The sequence below is a fragment of the Hevea brasiliensis genome, chromosome 1 (genome assembly GCF_030052815.1).
Source record: "Hevea brasiliensis isolate MT/VB/25A 57/8 chromosome 1, ASM3005281v1, whole genome shotgun sequence".
Lineage (NCBI taxonomy): Eukaryota > Viridiplantae > Streptophyta > Magnoliopsida > Malpighiales > Euphorbiaceae > Hevea > Hevea brasiliensis.
This window is the reverse complement of record NC_079493.1, coordinates 2324290-2343651: the sequence shown is the minus strand read 5'-3', so window position 1 is coordinate 2343651 and position 19362 is coordinate 2324290. Positions and strand designations below refer to the sequence as shown.

The following is a 19362-nucleotide window of genomic DNA, read 5'->3' as shown; positions in this document are numbered from 1 at the left end:
TTGCTACTGAAAGATGAACTATGAAGTGCTCGGGAAGCTAGAGTGCGAGCGGCATTGTTGCCACTCCTACTGACATTGGTGAAGGAAACAACTTCAAAGAAGTGATAAAATTTGATGTCGGAGATGCTGCCCTGGATGTGCAGAGGAGGTTAACCTTCACTGAGGGCCCGAATGATGACTTGTGAATTTCCCCCAGGCAGCAACCTTCTTGAAGCCTCTCTCTTGCAAGAAGAACCGTTTCTCCCTATTCGTCTCATATATTATCTCTCATAATTATTTAAATTTACTCTCTGTTTATATTTTTATAAAAAATGAAATACTATTTTTATATATACACTAGAAATATACTATAATCTTTCATTTTTTAAAATTTTTTAGATGATTTTTACATTTTAATTATAATTAAATTAATTATATTTATAAAAAAAATAAAATGTAATTCAAACCAATAATAGTGATAATAAAACTTGAAACCTTTTGATTTCAGGAGTTTGCTATTAAGAATAGCAATGAATTGAATTTTTTCATATACTCGATTCAATCAGACTCTATTAAGATGATTTAAATAGTATATAATCAAGTTTGAGTTAAATTTAAGAATAATGAATAATATATGTATCAGATTTGGATCGAATTTAAATTTTATATAATGGGTGCTCGTTACCGGTATCTATTCATATAAATAATGAATATACATAATTAATTAAATATAAAATATATTTTTATAATAATATTGATAAATTTTTATATAATATATTTTAAATAAATAAAATTTAAATATTTTATAGAATTATAAAATATTTAAATTTAAATAAATTTAGTTAATAATAATAATAATTAAATTTGAGATAAATTTAAATAATTTATAATAAATTTTAATTAAAATTTAAAATAAATTTAAATATTATAAATATTAATTAAATTCAAATTCAGTAGGCCATTGCCATCTCTATTTGCTACCAAACCTTCCAGCACTTGTTCCAAGAGACTCTTTTTCTTCTAAGAAAGTAATTGCTTAGCACTAGAGCAGAGTGTGGACAAGCTCAAGATCCAACTGGCATTATGATTTTTCTTAAGCTTAAAAGCTTAATTACAGTTTTGTATTTACTGAGAAGATTTAATTTAATTTATTTTTAATTTTTTATTTAATTCAATTTAAAATTTTTAATTTAAAATTAATTTAACTCAAAAATCAAGAAAGTTAAATAAATTGAATTTCTTAATTTTTGAGTTTAAATCAAGAGATATTAAATTTTTCAATTTTTATTTAAATCAAGAAATCAATAAATTTAACTCATAAAAATATAAGCTAAATTGAAATTTATAAGTTAATTTAGATAAAAAGTTAAAAATAAGTTAAATTAAACATTTCAAAACTAAATTGAATATTTTTCTATTTTTCTTATATATACTTGCAATCAGGTCTCAATTTTTTTTTTATTATATCAAAATCCTTAAGATTTGTCATAATTATATGTTAGGAAAACATTATAATTAGATTATAGTTCAACCTCACTGTGATATATTTGAATTTCATGATTTGAAATAATAAATTTTAATTTTATTTGATTGAGTTTTTATTATGTACAAATTTTTTTTAAGTAGTTTTTCTTTACTGTCAATCAATTGGCTACACATTATATTTTTTTTCCTTTTTAATTTATAACAATCTATAGAAGGAAGTAGTTTAAGGTAAATTTTATTAAAATAATTTTTTTTCATTGTTTTTAAATCTTATTTTTGTATTATTTAAGGAAAATAATATTTTAAATTTATTACTTTTTAAAGAGAAAATTTTCTGAATAGAGATTTTAAAAGTTTTCAAAAACTCCAAAAATCTTATTTAAAAATAAAATCTACGAACGAGTTTTATCTCAGAATCGCCTCCAAAACTATAAAGTCTCAAATTAAAAAAAAAAATCTCCTAAGTACGAATGCATGGTTTATAAATCTTAAAAAACCTTCCATTATCTTATAGAATCTCCTCCCAAACACAGGGTAGAGAAAAATGTTAGAATCATTCCTTTTTATTGCACAACATGAAGATGGACGCAAAGAAAATGTAGAGATATCTGCAACTTTAAGCAAGCTGCAATATTGTCCTGTAGATTATGCCTTTGATTCACAAAGTATCCAACTGAAAAGCAATTATATGAGATCATATCTTAGATTTTGCTTTCTCAATGAGCTCTCGTCTGAGGATTTTTCCTGAAGCTGATTTAGGAACACTGTTGATGAAATTCACCCTTCGTAATCTTTTGAAAGGTGCAACCTGCAACAGAAAGAGAAATAAGTTAAAATATGCATAGCAGAAAGTTTTGGCACTAAGAAGCTGCCCCTATTGTTGCACAGGAGCTAATGAAAATGCAGAGGTGCTTTTCTTCCATATTCAGTAAGTGCATTCACAGGCATTTCAACCTCTGGAGGATAACAGCATAAGCAAATTGCAAAACTGCCAGCTTTTTCAGTTCTTTTTCTAACGGAATACAACAAACAATAACAACTAAATCTTAATCCCAAACTAGTTGGAGTCAGCTATACGGATCCTTTTCACCATTCAGCTCTGCTAGACACCGAGTTCAGCTCAATACTCAAAACTTGTAAATCCTGTGATACTACTTCCATCCACGTTAGCTTAGGCCTCCCTCTTTCCCTCATGTTATCACACTACCGAATTTTAAGTTATCCAATACCATGGCCAGTCCTCTCCAGAAAAAGATCAATCAAGCCTTAAATTTTTCTGCAAACACCTAGAAGCTATTGCAAATGCAAAAGGCTCTTCTGGAAAATGAGAGCGCAGACAGAAAAGGCAGTTGAAAAGAAAAAAGAAGAGGGGAAGGATCCAAACGTGAATGAACTCAACTAACTCAAGTGAAGTCAGGCCCTTGTGAAACCATGATGGTTCCCACATGTCAAATACCTGATCAGCAATAAATTTCAAAACATCTTCTTCGGTCAGTGAACTGTTGGGTGAGCGCACAATGTAAGCAACTGGGACCTCACCAGCTTCAGCATCGGGAAAGCTACAAGGTGCAAGAGACTATTATCAATGGTGTGTAATGTGTGAGGGGTTAAAAGGTAATCATTTCTTATGTTCTTATGTTCTAGCTGACGCAAGTAGCACAATTGTGTATGACTTACGGGATAACAACAGCATCTAATATTTCAGGGTGAGAAACAAGCAGCCCTTCAAGTTCAGCTGGTGCAACCTTGGACAATAAACAAATTCAATCATAATTTAGTAGTGACTTGGTGCCAAATTAACAAAATTTGTGAAAGATGTTATCATGGAATTTACCGGTTGTAAACAATTTTGCATGCAATCTTAAATTTCTTTTTCTTAGAAGTTACCTGGAATCCTTTGTACTTGATTAGCTCTTTAATACGGTCAACAACATATAGCTGTCCATCCTCGTTAAAGTATCCTAGATCTCCAGTATGTACCCAACCCTTTTTATCTATGGTCTGCTTAGTTGCCTGGGGATTGTTGAGATATCCTGACAATTAATTTAAAGAAATGGAAATGTTAAGTTGAAGGCCTGATAGATAACTCCATAAAAAGAACAGCCAATTTAAAGTTTTAAACTACAGTTGCATCAAGCTGATTGATATCATGCATAGCAAGCTTCACATAAAAATCATTCACTAAAGTACCAGAAAAAGGTTATCTTTGAGAATTTTCCTGGCATGCGCATGACATGGATAATCGAACTTGTTTCCTTTGAGAATGAATACCTAGCAATGTAAGTTTCAAAGAACTGGATTTTGGAGAGTATAGAATCATACGCCCCATTTGTGTACTTCTAATTGGCATCATGTCTGTTGCATTGTTTAAAAATTCTTGAAATCAAGCTAAAAAAAAAGAGGGAATTCAGTAGAAATCCCAAAGAAAGATGAACAATCAGCATTTCGACATTCTCATCAAAAGAATGTGATTACTAAGAAAAAGGCAAATTTAGACTATAAATTCTGCCAAAAGAACACCTGACAAATGCCAATGTTGGTGATACAATATAAATTATCCGACTACTTAGATTGGTACCACGTGTTCCTTAAGAAGCCATATTATACATTATCACTCGGATACCCTGAAGAGATATAATATATTAAACTCAGTACGGGCTATATGTATTTATTTAATATTAAGCACATCGGAGCTCATAACACATCGAGAAGAACCCCAGTACAACCAGTTAGATAACCCCCATACTGTAACCAGCCGTCCTACAGACTCTTCCAATCACAAAGCCGACCACTATTACCTGTTGACTCATGACTGACTCAGCCTACCTACTAAGTGAATCTAATTCCGAGTATTTGAAATACATACTCAACATATGATAACATCTATGCCAAAAGCATGAGCAGCTTAGACAATTCAACCACTTGTATCACTCACCACTTGGACTATTTACCCCTTATTTGCAGGTTGACTTCATCTTTTCACCTATCCTAACATACCTATACCCATAAACTACCTATAACCGCCATTTCAGGTTTGTCAGAGCCATCATTACCCTGCGATATGACATTTTGGGTCCTTTGGCAGAGATCTAGCTAAATAAAATAGTCTCACTTGGCAATAGACCTCAATGCGTTAATTTGTTATTGGATTTCTCATAATATATATAGGCATTTATTACCCTAGTTAAAACATTCTTGAAACCCTTTACTCATTTAGTCTCATTGTCCTTTACCTTTCTATCCTATACTAACTTAAGCATCGGAGTGCCAAGTGAAAGTATCCTTTGGCCCTTCTTGTCTTGCAAAAGAGGCAGTCGGATCCCTCTCCAGCATTGTCTAAAACACTCGAAAGCAGTTGTAGCCTTTCTCATACTTCATCAAAGTATCCCAAAGTAGTTGTATAGGTAACCCCAGCTTCTGTATTACCTTATTTCCTCAATTAACACCCTATCCATGTGTCGTTAATCCAAATACCCCCGGTATCACAAGTTATTAATTGGTAGTAGTTAAGACTTGATGGAGGAATTTGAACCATATGGAGGAGATTTAAAGGTCCAATTGACTAGCATATCAAAGCTAATAGTAGAAAGAGTTAACTGTATGTTACTTGCAGTATATTGACCATCAATGGCAACCAAGCAGCCTATCTACGTAAAACTTATTGCTGCAGATCAAACGAGGTTAAGGTCTGACCATTGACCACATAAATTTCAAAATCATTACAGACCACCATGAACATCTGATTTAGTCAGTGATAAGCTACAGTGCCACAGCAGAAAGCAGCAGGAGTTTGGTATTACTTTCAAAAAGAAATGGATAGGAAAGAGGCGAACATAAATGCTCTGTAATTTAAGCTACACCAGAGAGTTGGAGTTCAGTACAACTAGTGCTACATTCTCTTTTTGTCACAGGTGAAAGTAAATGCTCATCAACTACACGTTTAAGACCTGTTTGTGAAGAAATCGAGCCAAATTGCAGTAAATTAAGCACTCTTACCTTGCGTCATATTGGGTCCCCGAACCCATATTTCTCCCAATTGATTTGGAGGGAGAGGTTTTAACGTATCTACACTGATTATTTGGGCTTCAACTCCCGGAGCAAGTATTCCAGCTGAACCAGAATGTCGAATACCTATTCTTGGATTTTCCACTGAAACAATACCAGTGGTCTCTGTCATGCCATAACCCTGAAACCAAAGAAAGCATCCTGAATCAGAAGGAAAGCCTTACTTCTAGCAACTCATCAAAATTTAGCAAGTATGTGCAGATGCTTTTTTTTTTTTTGAAATCTTTTGAAAAAAAAAACATGCTCATTGATGAATGCTGCCTGAGTGCCTGTATCATTAACATATAATTTTACCGCTTAGTCACACCCCTAGATCATGAATATTTCGTCAGCATTATTGAAGAGGCTGTTGACAATTTAACAATCACCAGCAAGTGTAAACAGTAACTTAAAAATTTGCATAATTTTAAGAATTTGAGAACTGTACAACTTCTTTGGACATTGAAGACATAAAAAATTATGGATTATCGATCTTTTGCTTCCCAATTAAAGTATGGACTGGTTAGGTATGAATCGATTTAATGACACTATGTATGAATAGAGTCTTTTAAGAAACAAAAAACACATTCAACTTTCTTGAAGAGTCACAATGTAGGGGCCAACTTCAGAGAAGCCCGATAAGAAAATATAAAATGGCCACAAACTTCAGTTAGATTGCCAACTCACAACACAAAGCATTGCTTTGTATGATGTTAGGAACTCCATAGAACCATCTCACCTCAATATAAACAATTTAGATCAATATGTCCTAAGTTTTGTTAAAATCCAAAGCAAACCTCAAAATAAAAAGCCCCATGTTTTGTAATCCCAAATTACCAGTAATTTAATAGTCAATATGAGTTTAAGTGACGGATCAGATCATTAGAATATAGATATTTTCACACTTTCGTGTTTGAATTATGATTCTCCTAAGAATTTAAAGAGGTTCATTCAACTACCTGAGCAACTGCAGCATGAGGAATCCTCTTGGCACATTCCTCCATCAATTCTTTCCCCAAAGGAGCCGCACCAGAACCAACATGCTGCAGGGATGAGAGATCGTACTTCTTAACGGAGCTCTGTTTAGCCAAAGCAAGTATTACTGGAGGAACAATCCACAAATGGGTCACTCTGTACTTCTCCACATTCTTCAAAACCATCTCGAAATCGAACTTCGCCATTGACACTATCGCGTTGCCCTTTTGCAGCTGCGAATATGTGATCACAGACAATCCAAACACATGAAACATAGGCAAGACACACAAGAAAACATGATGCATTTCACCTGCCATTTCTTGATCCATAGTGACCATTAGAGAAGCCGCAATGAAATTTCCATGCGTCAAAATCACTCCTTTACTAGTCCCTGTTGTGCCTGAAGAATATAACAACGCAGCTGTATCAGTTTGCTTCACTTTATTCTCAGGGAATTCAGAATTAGACCCTCCAAGCTCAACCAGATGATGAAAACTTTTTATTCTTGAATTGGGCTCTATAGATAAAGACTCCTTAGAACCTAAAAACACAGCTGGTAAATTGAAATCTTTAACTTTGTTCCACAACTCAGGCACAGTTATGACCAACTTGGGCTTAGAATCTTTTATCTGTTTTGAGAGTTCTGTGGTTGTGTAAAGAGGATTTGCAGTTGTAGCTATAGCACCAATTGCAGTGATGGCCAAGAAACAAATAAGGTACTGGTAAGAATTTGGAGCAAAGATGAGAACAACATCATTTTTAGAGATAACCAAATGGCGTAAGCCATGTGAGACCTTGACAACAATGGATTTGAGCTGTGCAAAAGATAAGGTTATTGATAAATCTGCATCAATAAGAGCTGGTTTGTGAGGATAAGAATTGGAATTTCTAAAAAGAAATGAAACCATTGAGAGATTAGGATCTTTAGGGACGATAAGAGTAGGTCTTAGCGACCTGTATATTCCATCCCTGCCATATCCCGATCTCTCCATTGAAAATTCAGAGGACAAAAACTTGGGGGTTATGCTCTGTTAGAGACTTTTCAAAGGATTTGTTCGTCTAAACAAGTAGGTGCACGGTTCTTGGAAACCGAATCGAGCCAAATTGAAAAATCGTATGAAATCGCATGGAATCTAACGTAATCATATCATATTAAATTTATTTTAATATTTTAATTTAATTTTAATATTTTATTAAAAATAAAATTAAAACCGTATTAAAATTAATTTAAGGATCAAATTTATATATATATTAAATATATTATATATTTTTAATATAATTATTTATATTTATATATAATTATAAATTAAATATGATATTATATTTTATTTTTTTAATAATTTTAATTATAAATATATTAAATTAATTTTTATTTTTAATTATAAATATATTATTATTTTGTAGATATATATATACATTTTTAATTATATATATATATTTTATAATTAATAAATAGTTAAAATCTATATTATATTATATATTTATAATATAATTATATAATATATTAATTTAAATGTTAATTTAAGTGTAATTTTTTTAAAAAATAATTATATAAAATTATTTTAAAAATTAAAAATTAAATAAAAACATATCAAATTAAATCAAAACTGAATAATCAATAATTATATCTAATTAAAATTAAAAAATAAATAATTAAATTAGAGTCATATTAAAATTTAAATTTAATTTTAATTTTTAAATAAATTTTAAATTGAACCAAAACCGAACACACGGGTGGATACCATTCCAAATAAAAAAGGAAAAACAAACGATGGGGACCTCACAAGACAAAGATAGAAAATGATTTATCCTTTGTTAAAAAGGAAAAACATAAAGATTTTTTATGGCTCTGCAAGTAAAGGTGTATTTTATAATTATTATTTAGTTTAAAATAAAATAAAATAATTTTATTTTAAAAAATAAAGTAATTTAATAAAATTTTATAATTTATTTCATTAAATTTTATAAAATAAAATTTTAAAATAATTAATTATGAAAAATTTTATTATTTAATGAAAAAATAAAATTTTTTAATATCATAAATTATTATATTTTTATAATATTTTAAATTTTAACTAAAAAAATAAATATTAAATGTGACGTGTTGTATCTTATTTAATTTTATTTATAATGTTTTTTAATATTATTAAAAAATATTATATATATTTTTTATGTGAAAAAAAATTATTTTTTAAGTAAATAAATTTTTTACAATTAATTATTTTATAGAAAAAAAATAATTTAAAAAAATTTCATAAGATGAATTGTAAAATTTAGTTAAATCTTATTATTTTTCATAACAAAATAATATTTACTTTGTTCTAAACGAAATAATAAGAGAATTCACAATAAAAAAAAATAAATATGATTAAGTGAGCAGTTATAACCCTTAACACTTCTCATGCCTCAAAACTCAATTTCTCTTACATCTCAAATTGGGATATAAGAATGAGATGTGAAATTTATGACTATTTTTATTTTTATGCTATTTAATTTTTTTTTTTTTTTCGCCTCTTCCTAAACATAGAAAATATATATCACTTCCTTTTATTTTTCATTAATTTAACTCTTTCCAAATAAGATTTTTTTTTATTGTAATCCTTCTTATCCTTTTCCTCTTTATCATTTTTTTTTATTCTTTCATTACTTACCCTTTCTAAATCTCATCTAAACGGACCATAAGATAATTAATATATATATATATATAATTAAAATTATATATAAAATAATTGAAATTTGTATAATTAAAATTATATGGAAATAACGAATTAAAAAAAATTTTCCAAACAATAATTTTTTTTAATTGCAATCTTCTTATCCTTTTCCTTTTTAGCATTTTTTTTTATTCTTTTATTACTTACCCTTTCTTTATCTTATCTAAACACTCTAAGATAATTAATATATATATAATTAAAATTATATATAAAATAATTAAAATTTGTATAATTAAAATTATATGAAAATAACGAATTAAGAAAAAAACTTCAAACATATGCATTCCAAGATTAAGAATGACAAAAGTTTTCGAATTCGACCCATCTGGCATAATAATATATTATTATTTTTTATTAAAAGAAAATTTATTTTTATATATTTATATATCTAAATATTATAATTTTAATAAAATATATAAATATATTGTTAAAATAATATGTAAATTTTGTATTTCTAATATTTTTTATTTTTTAATAAATATATTTATATTATATACTAATAAATTAAAATAAAAAAAAATAAAAATAAAAAAATTCCCCTTGATAAAACCCGCCCGCCTGGCATCCCGGTGAAAAATACCTCGCCCCGATTCCGAACTCCTATGGAACGGAGACGAGAGGAGCGATCACCAACTCTAACCCACGAGTTGCCATTCCTATGCAAAGTTTACGGGCTTTATACACTAATAATCAATAAGAGAAAAGGCAAAGGCCACAAATTCAGCCCCTTACAGATGCCTCAATCCCGTAAAACGCTCTAGCCAAATCAACACACAAAAAAACAATACAAACTATGAAAACTTTGAAGTGCTACCATCTGCCTAGTGTTGGAACCCAAGTGAATACAACCAACTAATTGTTCAAAGGGGATAAAAAGGCGTATTACATAAAGATTCATGGTATTTCCGTTTTTATCGGCCTTCGACTGCAGACATATCTAATCTGACAGCCATAAGTGTCTCGATCTTTCTTTAATTGAAGTTTTAATTAAATTTCCATTAAAATTTAGATATTATAAAATTAAACTTTAATTAAAATTTAAATGAAAAATGAAATTAGAACTTAAAATTTAATTAAGATTTGCATGATTATAAGAAATAAAATTAAAATTTGATTAAAACTTAAATGAACATAGAAAATTAGAACGTAACTAAAACTTTAAAATTTAATCGCAACTTAAATGATCATATTAAAAAATAACCTAATTAATAAAATTACATATTAATTGAATTTTATTTATTATTTTTGCAGAATTAATCAGAAATTATTGAGCCGGACGAAATATGGCATCTAAAGCACCAACTGCAGTGATGGCCACTGGTAAGAGTTTGGTGCAAAGATGAGAAAAACATCATTTTTAGAGATACCCAGATGGCGCAAGCCATGTGAGACCTTGATAACAATGGATTTGAGCTGTGCAAAAGATAAGTTACTGATAAATCTGCATCAATAAGAGCTGGTTTGTGAGGATAAGAATTGGAATTTCTAAAAAGAAATGAAACCATTGAGAGATTAGGATCTTTAGGGACGATAAGAGTAGGTCTTAGCGTCCTGTATGTTCCATCCCTGCCATATCTAGATCTATCCATCTAAAATTCAGAAGAAAAAACTTGTGGGTTATGCCCTGTTAGAGATTTTTCAAAGGATTTGTTCATCTAAACAAGTAGTGGGCACCATTCCAAAGAAGGGGAAAAAAAAATTTAATCGAGAGCTCACAAGACAAAGATAGAAAATGATTTATTGCAATGATCTTTCGTTAAAAAGGAAAAGCAAAAAGATTTTTTTATGGCTCTGTGAGTGAGAGTTGAGGAGAAGCATGGAAATTAGAAAGGACCAATAATTATATGAAAGTAATTATGGTTTTCGTGAAGGTCGTTTTCTACGAACGGGGGAAAATTCTAGGCTAGATTTAATTTACTGTAAATTTAAGGGTTTATGTGCATGGGAGTGAATATGGGGAAGCAAAGGTGTATTCCATAATTTAGTTTAAAATAAAATAAAATTATTTTATTATAAAAAATTATATAATTTAATAAAATTTTATAATTTATTTCATTAAATTTATAAAATAATTTTTTAAAAATAATTAATTATGAAAAATTTTATTATTTAATGAAAAATTAATTTTTTTTAATATCTTAAATTATTATATTTTTATAATATTTTAAATTTTAATTAAAATAATAAATATTAAATGTAAAGCGCTATATCTTATTTAATTTTATTTATAATATTTTTTAATATTATTAAAAAATATTATATATATTCTTTTATGTGAAAAAATTTATTTTTAAAGTAAGTAAAATTTTCATAATTAACTATTTTACATAAAAAAAATAATTTTATAAAAATTTAATAAGTTGAATTATAAAATTTCATTAAATCATGTTATTTTTCATAATAAAATAATATTTATTTTATTTTAAATAAAATAAGAACAGAATTTACGATAAATAAAAATAAAAATGGTTAAGTGGGTAGTGGTAACCCTTAATCTCCCTTATATCTCAAATTATAATTTTTCTTATATCTCAAATTAGGATATAAGAATGGGATGTGAGAGTTATGACTACTTTTATTTTTATACACTTTAAGTTTACCTTTCTTTTACCTCTTCTTAAACATAGAAATATATATCACCTATTTTTACTTTTCATTAATTTAACCCTTTTCAAACAATTTTTTTTTATTGTAATCCCTTTTATCCTTTTCCTCTTTAGCAATTATTTTAATCTTTCATTACTTACACTTTCTTCATCTCATCTAAACAGACTCTAAGATAATTAATGTACATAAAATTAAAATTATATGAAAATAACGAAATAAAAAAAAAAAACTTCAATCATATGCATTCCAAGGTTAAGGATGGAAAATGTTTTCAAATTCAATATGCCCCGCACAATAATATATTATTTTTTTATTAAAAAATAATTTATTTTTTTATATTTATATATCTAAATATTATAATTTTAATAAAATATATAAATATATTATTAAAATAATATGTAAAATTTATATTTCTAATTATATTTTATTTTTTAATAAATAAATTTATATTATAATTAATAAATTAAAATAAAAAATAAAAAAAATTTATATGAGAAAACCTGCCCTGCCTCACTCCCCAGTGAAAAATGTCCCACCCCGACTCTGAACTCCTATGAGACAGAGACAAGAAGAGCGATCGCACCCTTAATCTCCCGGTTGCCATTTCTATTCAAAGTTTACAGGCTTTATACACTAACAATCAATGAGAGAAAAGGCAAATGCCACAAATTCAATCTAGTACAGACAACTCATTCCCATAAAATGCTTTAGCCAAATTAGCACACAAAAAACAATAAAACCATGAAAACTTTGCGGTGCTTCCATCCGCCTAGTGTTTGAGCTAAAATAGAAAGTTGAGAAGAATTAGGACACGTAAGTCAAGCATTCAATCAACCACTGGAACCCAAGCCAATGAAACCAGCTAACTATAAATGTTCAAAGATGACAAAAAGGCAAATTACATAGAGATTCATGGCATTTCAGTCTTTATTGGCCTTGAGTCGACTACAGGCATGTCTAATCCAACGACTATAAGTGTTTCAGTCTTTCTTTTATTGAAGCTTTATTGAAGTGAAAAATAATTTAGTGTTTATTTGATATTATTTTTTGAATTATTATTATTAAAAATAGTAATTTAAATATATTAATTAAAAATTATTTTATATTAATTTTAATATATTTTAATTATAAAAATTTAAAACTCTACATAAATTAAGATACTATTTATTTCATATTATTGACTAAATTTATTTTCTTCTAATTTTTCACCCTTCATACCAAATATGAAACTAAATTCCAAAACCTAAACATACAAAATTTGAAAAAGCATTAACTTTTGGTGGTTGAGACATTGACAAATCCAAGAGGAGTTTGGCATTTTTATGGGAGACGTGACACTCTCAACTTACAAGCACATTGTTGGATCCATTACCTCACCAAGTAACGATAATATATTTAAATTTGCACATAGTTATCAATAATTTTAATATATAAATAATTTTAATTTTACTATATAAAAATAAAATAATATTTAAATTTATTATTAATTATTTCATAATTTATTTTTATTAATTTTATGTAAACTATATTTTTTATCTTATAATTTTTAATAAAAATTTCATAATATTATAAAAAAATATTTTTAATAAAAATACATATTAAAATATAGAATAATTTAAGTGTTGTTAAATCACATGATAATTTTCATTATTTTAAAATATCAAAAAATTTCTATATCTTATTAATATGTTAAAAATATTTAAATATTATTTTTAATAATATTATTTAAAAATGTTAATAAAATGAAAAGTATAGTGATAAAGAAAAAAATGAAAAAAATATATTTGTAGTATATAAAGTTTGGGGTAATATATCTTTAAAAGTTAAGTTAACCGGCTCCATTATATTTATAATTATTTTTATCATGATATTATTTAAAAATGTTAATAAAATGAAAAGTAACTCCGCCTAAGTAGTTTGCGCTTAGCCGGTCCCAAGCCCGGATAAAGGATGAGAGTTGTGGTAGGTGACAATCAGTGTAAAAATTTCGTCACACCTTATGATATAGATTCAAATGATATAAACGTTGGGGCATCCTCTACTAACGACGCGGTACATCGGAGCCCGGATGTAGTGAGAAATATACAAGGGTGTAGGGCGTTCACCAAAAGCGACGCTCCATGTCAGCGCCCGGGTGTGGTGTTAAGTGAGCAAGGGTTCCCACATCATGGACGGGTGTGGGTAAAGAAGTTAGTCCATATGATAGATAGTAGAACATATAGTGGAACAGAACACAAGATAGACATAGAAAACAATAGAAGATATCATAAAAGGAGACCAAATAGGAAGAAACATAGGAGGAGGATTAAGGTTGGTACTTGAAATGTTGAATCACTTACAGGAAAATTAATAGAGCTTGTGGATACCTTGGAAAGGAGAAGGGTGAATATTGCTTACATTCAATAGACTAAATGGGTAGGAGAGAAAAGCAAGGAAGTGGGTAATTCAGGGTATAACTGTGGTTTACCAGAAATAAGAGAAATAAGAACGGAGTGGGCATAATCATAGACAGGACATTGAAAGACGCTGCAATAGCTATGAAAAGAGTAGGAGATAAAATTATACTAGTAAAGCTAGTACTAGAAGGAAAAACAATAAATGTAGTTAGTGCTTATGCCCCACAAATAGGACTAGATAGTGAGAGTAAATAAAGGTTTTGGAAATATATGGATAATTTAATGTAAAGCATACCGAATGAATAGAATATTTTCATTGGTGGAGATTTGAATGGACATGTAGGAAGTGATAGGCAAGGGTATGAGAATGTTCATAGAGGTTTTAGTTTTGGCAGTCGAAATGAGGAGGGAAAAAACATCCTGGATTTTGCTATGGCATACGACCTAATACTAGTAAATACCTATTTTATAAAAAGAGAGTCACATTTAGTGACTTTCAAAAGCGAGCAACATAGAAGCCAAATCGACTTCCTCTTAACCAGGAAGACAAATAGAGCTTTATGCAAGGATTGCAAGGTCATTCCAATAGAGGCTTTAACAAGTCAACATCGGTTAGTGGTCTTGGATGTCAAGTTTAGGAACAATTCAAGTAAGGTCAAAAGAAATAGTGTAGCTCGAACAAAGTGGTGAGAGTTCAAAGGAGTAAAGTAAGTGAAGTTCAAAAATGAGCTTATCGAGTCCGAAGCATGGAAGCTGAATATGGAGGCCAATGATATATGGATACAAATGGCATCAAAGATTGAAGAAGTAGCTAAAAAAGTACTTGAAGAGTCTAAAGGACATGGACCACTCTTAAAAGAGAGATGGTGGTGGAATGAGAAAGTACAAAATGTAGTGAAGAGAAAATGGGAATGGTATAAGAAATTATCCACATATGATAATAATGAGACGTATGAACAGTACAAGATAGCAAAGAAAGAGGCAAAAAAGGCGGTTAGTCAAGCAAGAGCGCAGGCCTTTGAAAAGTTATATGAGAAACTTGGAACTAAAGAAGGGAAGAAAGATATTTATAGATTAGCAAGGAGGAGAGAAAGGAAATATCAAGATCTCAATCAAGTTAGGTGCGTTAAGGATAAAGAAGGAAAAGTGTTGGTGAAAGATGAGGACATTAAAGAAAGATGGAGAAATTATTTTAATGATCTCTTTAATAATAGTCAAAATGGTAATAGCGTGAATGTAGACTATAGAACGATAAAAAAGAATGTGAATTATACTAGAAGGATTAGATATTTAGAAGTAAAGAAAGTATTTAAGAGAATGAAAGTGGGTAAAGCTTGTGGACCTGATGGAATACCAATTGAAGTGTGGAAGTATTTGGGAGATATGGGAGTGGCATGATTAACTAAATTATTTAATAAGATTCTAAACTCAAAGAAAATGCCTGATGAATGGAGGAAGAGTATTTTAGTACCTATTTTTAAAAATAAGGGAGACATACAGAGTTGCTCGAACTATAGGGAAATTAAACTGATGAGCCATACTATGAAGTTGTGGAGCATCGACTACGTCATGATACTTCTATCTCTCTTAATCAATTTGGCTTCATGCCTGGTCGTTCAACTATGGAAGCGATCTTTCTCATTAGAAGCTTGATAGAGAAATATAGAGATGTGAATAAAGATCTACCCATGGTTTTTATTGATTTGGAGAAGGCTTATGATAGTGTTCCAAGAGATGTCCTATGGAGTGTGTTAGAACAAAAGAGGGTATCTATTAGGTACATACAAGTATTGAAATATATGTATGAAGGAGCAACCACTATTGTGCGCACAGTGGAAGGGGACACAATAGATTTTTCGATCTCAATTGGATTACACCAAGGATCAGCTATAAGCCCTTACCTTTTTACATTAATTTTAGATGAATTGACGAAACATATACAAGAGAGTATTCCTTGGTGCATGATGTTTGCGGATGATATTGTTCTGATAGATGAGACGCGAGGAGTAAATAGAAAGCTAGAGTTTTGGAGAAGTACTCTAGAGTCAAAGGGCTTTAAGTTAAGTAGAACGAAGACAGAATACATGCATTGCAAGTTCAGTGAAGGCCAAACTGGTGATAGGGAAGGAGTTAGTTTGGATGGAATGGTACTGTCCCAAAGTAATCACTTTAAATATCTCGGCTTAGTCCTTCAAGTAGATAGGGGATGTAAGGAGGATGTTAGTCATAGGATTAAAGCTGGATGGTTGAAGTGGAGACGTGCCACGGGAGTTTTATGTGATCGCAAGATTCCCAATAAGTTGAAAGAAAAATTTTACTGCCCAGCCATACGACCGGCTATGTTATATGGTAGTGAGTGTTGGGCATTGAAGGAGTGGTATGCGTCTAAGATAAATGTTGCAGATATGAGAATGTTGAGGTGGATGAGTGGCCATACTAGACTAGATAAAGTCCGTAATGAGAGTATTAGAGAAAAGGTAGGTGTCACACCAAATTGAGCCAATTGGTAAGACTCAAAGCAAAACCGTGAGGTGATATGGGTTCGAATCCTAGCTCAGGCCAAGGGATTAACTCCACCAAAGCGATTTGAGCTTGAGCGCCGGCAAGAAGGCTCACTAGAGGGGCTTGAGCTGGGGCCCCCTAAGCCGGGGTGTGACAGTAGGAGTAGTACCAATTGAGGATAAGTTGAGAGAATGGAGATTGAGGTGGTTTGGTCATGTGAAGCATAGACATACAGAGGCTCCAGTTAGACAAGTAGAGCACATTAGGTTAGAGGATAGAAACAAAAAAATGGATAGACCTAAATTGACTTGGAGGAGAGTAGTACAACATGACCTAGAAGTATTACAAATTTCTGAGGATTTAACCTAAAATCGTTTAGAATGGAGAAAGCGAATCCATATAGCCGACCTCAAATTTTTTGGATAAAGGCTTAGTTGAGTTGAGTTGAGTTAATAAAATGAAAAGTATAGTGATAATAGAAAAAGAAAAAAATGAAAAAAATGTGTTTGTAGTATATAAAGTTTTGGGTAATATATCTTTAAAAGTTAAGTTAATCGGCCCCATTATATTATAATTATTTTTACATTCCTTAAGTTTACCTTTCTTTCACCTCTTAATAAACATAGAAAATATACATACCTTTTTTTACTTTCCATTAATTTAACTCATTCCAAATAAGCATTTTATTTTTTTATTGTAATCCGTCTTACTCTTTTCCTCTTTAGCATTTTTTTTTTATTCTTTCATTAATTATCCATTCTTCATCTCATCTAAACAGACTCTAAGATAATTAATATATATATATATATAATTAAAATTATATATAAAATAATTAAAATTTGTATAATTAGAATTACATGGAAATAATGAATGTCAAAAAAAAAAAAAACTTCAAGCATATGCATCCCAAGGTTAAGGATGACAAATATTTTTTAATATGACCCACCCCGTACAGTAATATATTATTATTCTTTATTAAAAAATAATTTATTTTTATATATTTATATATCTAAATATTATAATTTTAACAAAATATATAAATATATTGTTAAAATAATTTGTAAAATTTATATTTCTAATTATATTTTATTTTTTAATAAATAAATTTATATTATATATAAATAAATTAAAATAAAAAAAATAAAAAATAAAAAATAAAATTTCCCTTGAGGAAACCTGCCCCACCTCGCACCCCAGCAGAAAAAGTCACACCTCGATTCCGAACTCCTATGGGACAGAGACAAGAAGAGCGATCATCGCCCCTAACCTGTACCGTTGCAATTCCTATCCAAAGTTTACGGGCTTTATACACTAGAAATCAATAAGAGAAAAGGCAAAGGCCACAAATTCAGCCCCGTACAAATTGCCCAATCCCGTAAAACGCTCTAGCCAAATCAACACACAAAAAACAAAACAAACTACGGAAACTTTGAAGCGCTACCATCCGCCTAGTGTTGGAGCTAAAATAGAATTTAGAACACGCAAGTCAAAGCATTATCCGCTGGCGCTAAAATAGAAAATTGAGAATAATTAGAACACGCGAGTCAAGCATTCAATCAGCCACTGGAACCCAAGTGAATATAACCAGCTAATTGTTCAAAGAGGATAAAAAGGCGTATTACATAAAGATTCATGGCATTTCAGTAATTCAGTCTTTATTGGCCTTCGACTGTAGCCATGTCTAATCTGATAGTCATAGGTGTTTCAGTCTTTATTTAGTTGAAGTTTTAATTGATTTTCCATTTCAATTAAAACTTAGATATTATAAAATTAAACTTTAATTAAAACTTAAATGAAAAATGAAATTATAACTTAAAATTTAATTAACACTTGCATGATTATAAGAAATAAAATTAAAATTTGATTAAAACTTAAATGAACATAGAAAATTAAAACGTAACTAAAACTTTAAAATTTAATTGTAACTTAAATGATCATATTAAAAAATAACCTAATTAATAAAATAACATATTAATTGAATTTTATTTATTAAATTTGCAGAATTAATTAGAAATTATCGACCCGGATGAAACATGGCATCTAAAACACCAACTGCAGTGATAGCCAAGAAACAAATAGGGTACTGGTAAGAGTTTGAAGCAAAGATGAGAACAACATCATTTTTAGAGATACCCAGATGGCGTAAGCCATGTGAGACCTTGATAACAATGGATTTGAGCTGTGCAAAAGATAAGGTTATTCATAAATCTGCATCAATAGGAGATGGTTTGTGAGGATAAGAATTGGAATTTCTAAAAAGAAATGAAACCATTTAGAGATTAGGATCTTTAGGGACGATAAGAGTAGGTCTTAGCGACCTGTATATTCCATCCCTGACATATCCAGATCTCTCCATCTAAAATTCAGAGGAAAAAAACTTGTGGGTTATGCTCTGTTAGAGATTTTTCAAAGGATTTGTTCATCTAAACAAGTAGTGGGCACCATTCCAAAGAAGGAATAAAAAAAAAATTTAATAGAGTTCACAAGGCAAGGATAGAAAATGATTTATTGTAATGATCCTTCGTTAAAAAGGAAAAACAAAAATTTTTTTTATGGCTCTGTGAGTGAGAGTAGAGGAGAAGCATGGAAATTCGAAAGGACCAATAATTGTACGGAAGTAATTATGGTTTTCGTAAAGGTCGTTTTCTACAAACAGGGAA

At 29.6% G+C, this 19362-nt stretch overlaps 1 protein-coding gene across 2 annotated transcripts; it reads right to left on the bottom strand.

The window, feature by feature from the left end:
• Positions 1 to 2009: 2009 nt before the first annotated feature.
• Positions 2010 to 7598, bottom strand: LOC110641120 (probable CoA ligase CCL7). Of its 2 annotated transcripts, none has more exons than XM_021792722.2 (6): positions 6468 to 7598; positions 5461 to 5650; positions 3352 to 3497; positions 3142 to 3209; positions 2921 to 3023; positions 2010 to 2272 (listed from the first exon to the last, which is right to left on the bottom strand). In XM_021792722.2, the coding sequence occupies exons 1-6, from the start codon at positions 7473 to 7475 to the stop codon at positions 2159 to 2161; spliced, it is 1629 nt and encodes a 542-aa protein (XP_021648414.2). In that variant the 5' UTR covers positions 7476 to 7598; the 3' UTR covers positions 2010 to 2158. The 2 variants fall into 2 exon arrangements, with proteins under 2 accessions (XP_021648414.2, XP_057994147.1); XM_058138164.1 differs by having other exon boundaries at positions 2864 to 3023; positions 6468 to 7567.
• Positions 7599 to 19362: the final 11764 nt, after the last annotated feature.

Coding starts and splice junctions, on each gene's coding strand:
- LOC110641120 (XM_058138164.1), bottom strand. CDS start 7,475: ATGGAGAGATCGGGATATGGCAGGGATGGAATATACAGGTCGCTAAGA. Junction 3,210..3,351: donor TCAAGTACAAAGGATTCCAG/GTAACTTCTAAG, acceptor TTATTGTCCAAG/GTTGCACCAGCTGAACTTGA. Junction 3,024..3,141: donor TTAGATGCTGTTGTTATCCC/GTAAGTCATACA, acceptor TGCACCTTGTAG/CTTTCCCGATGCTGAAGCTG.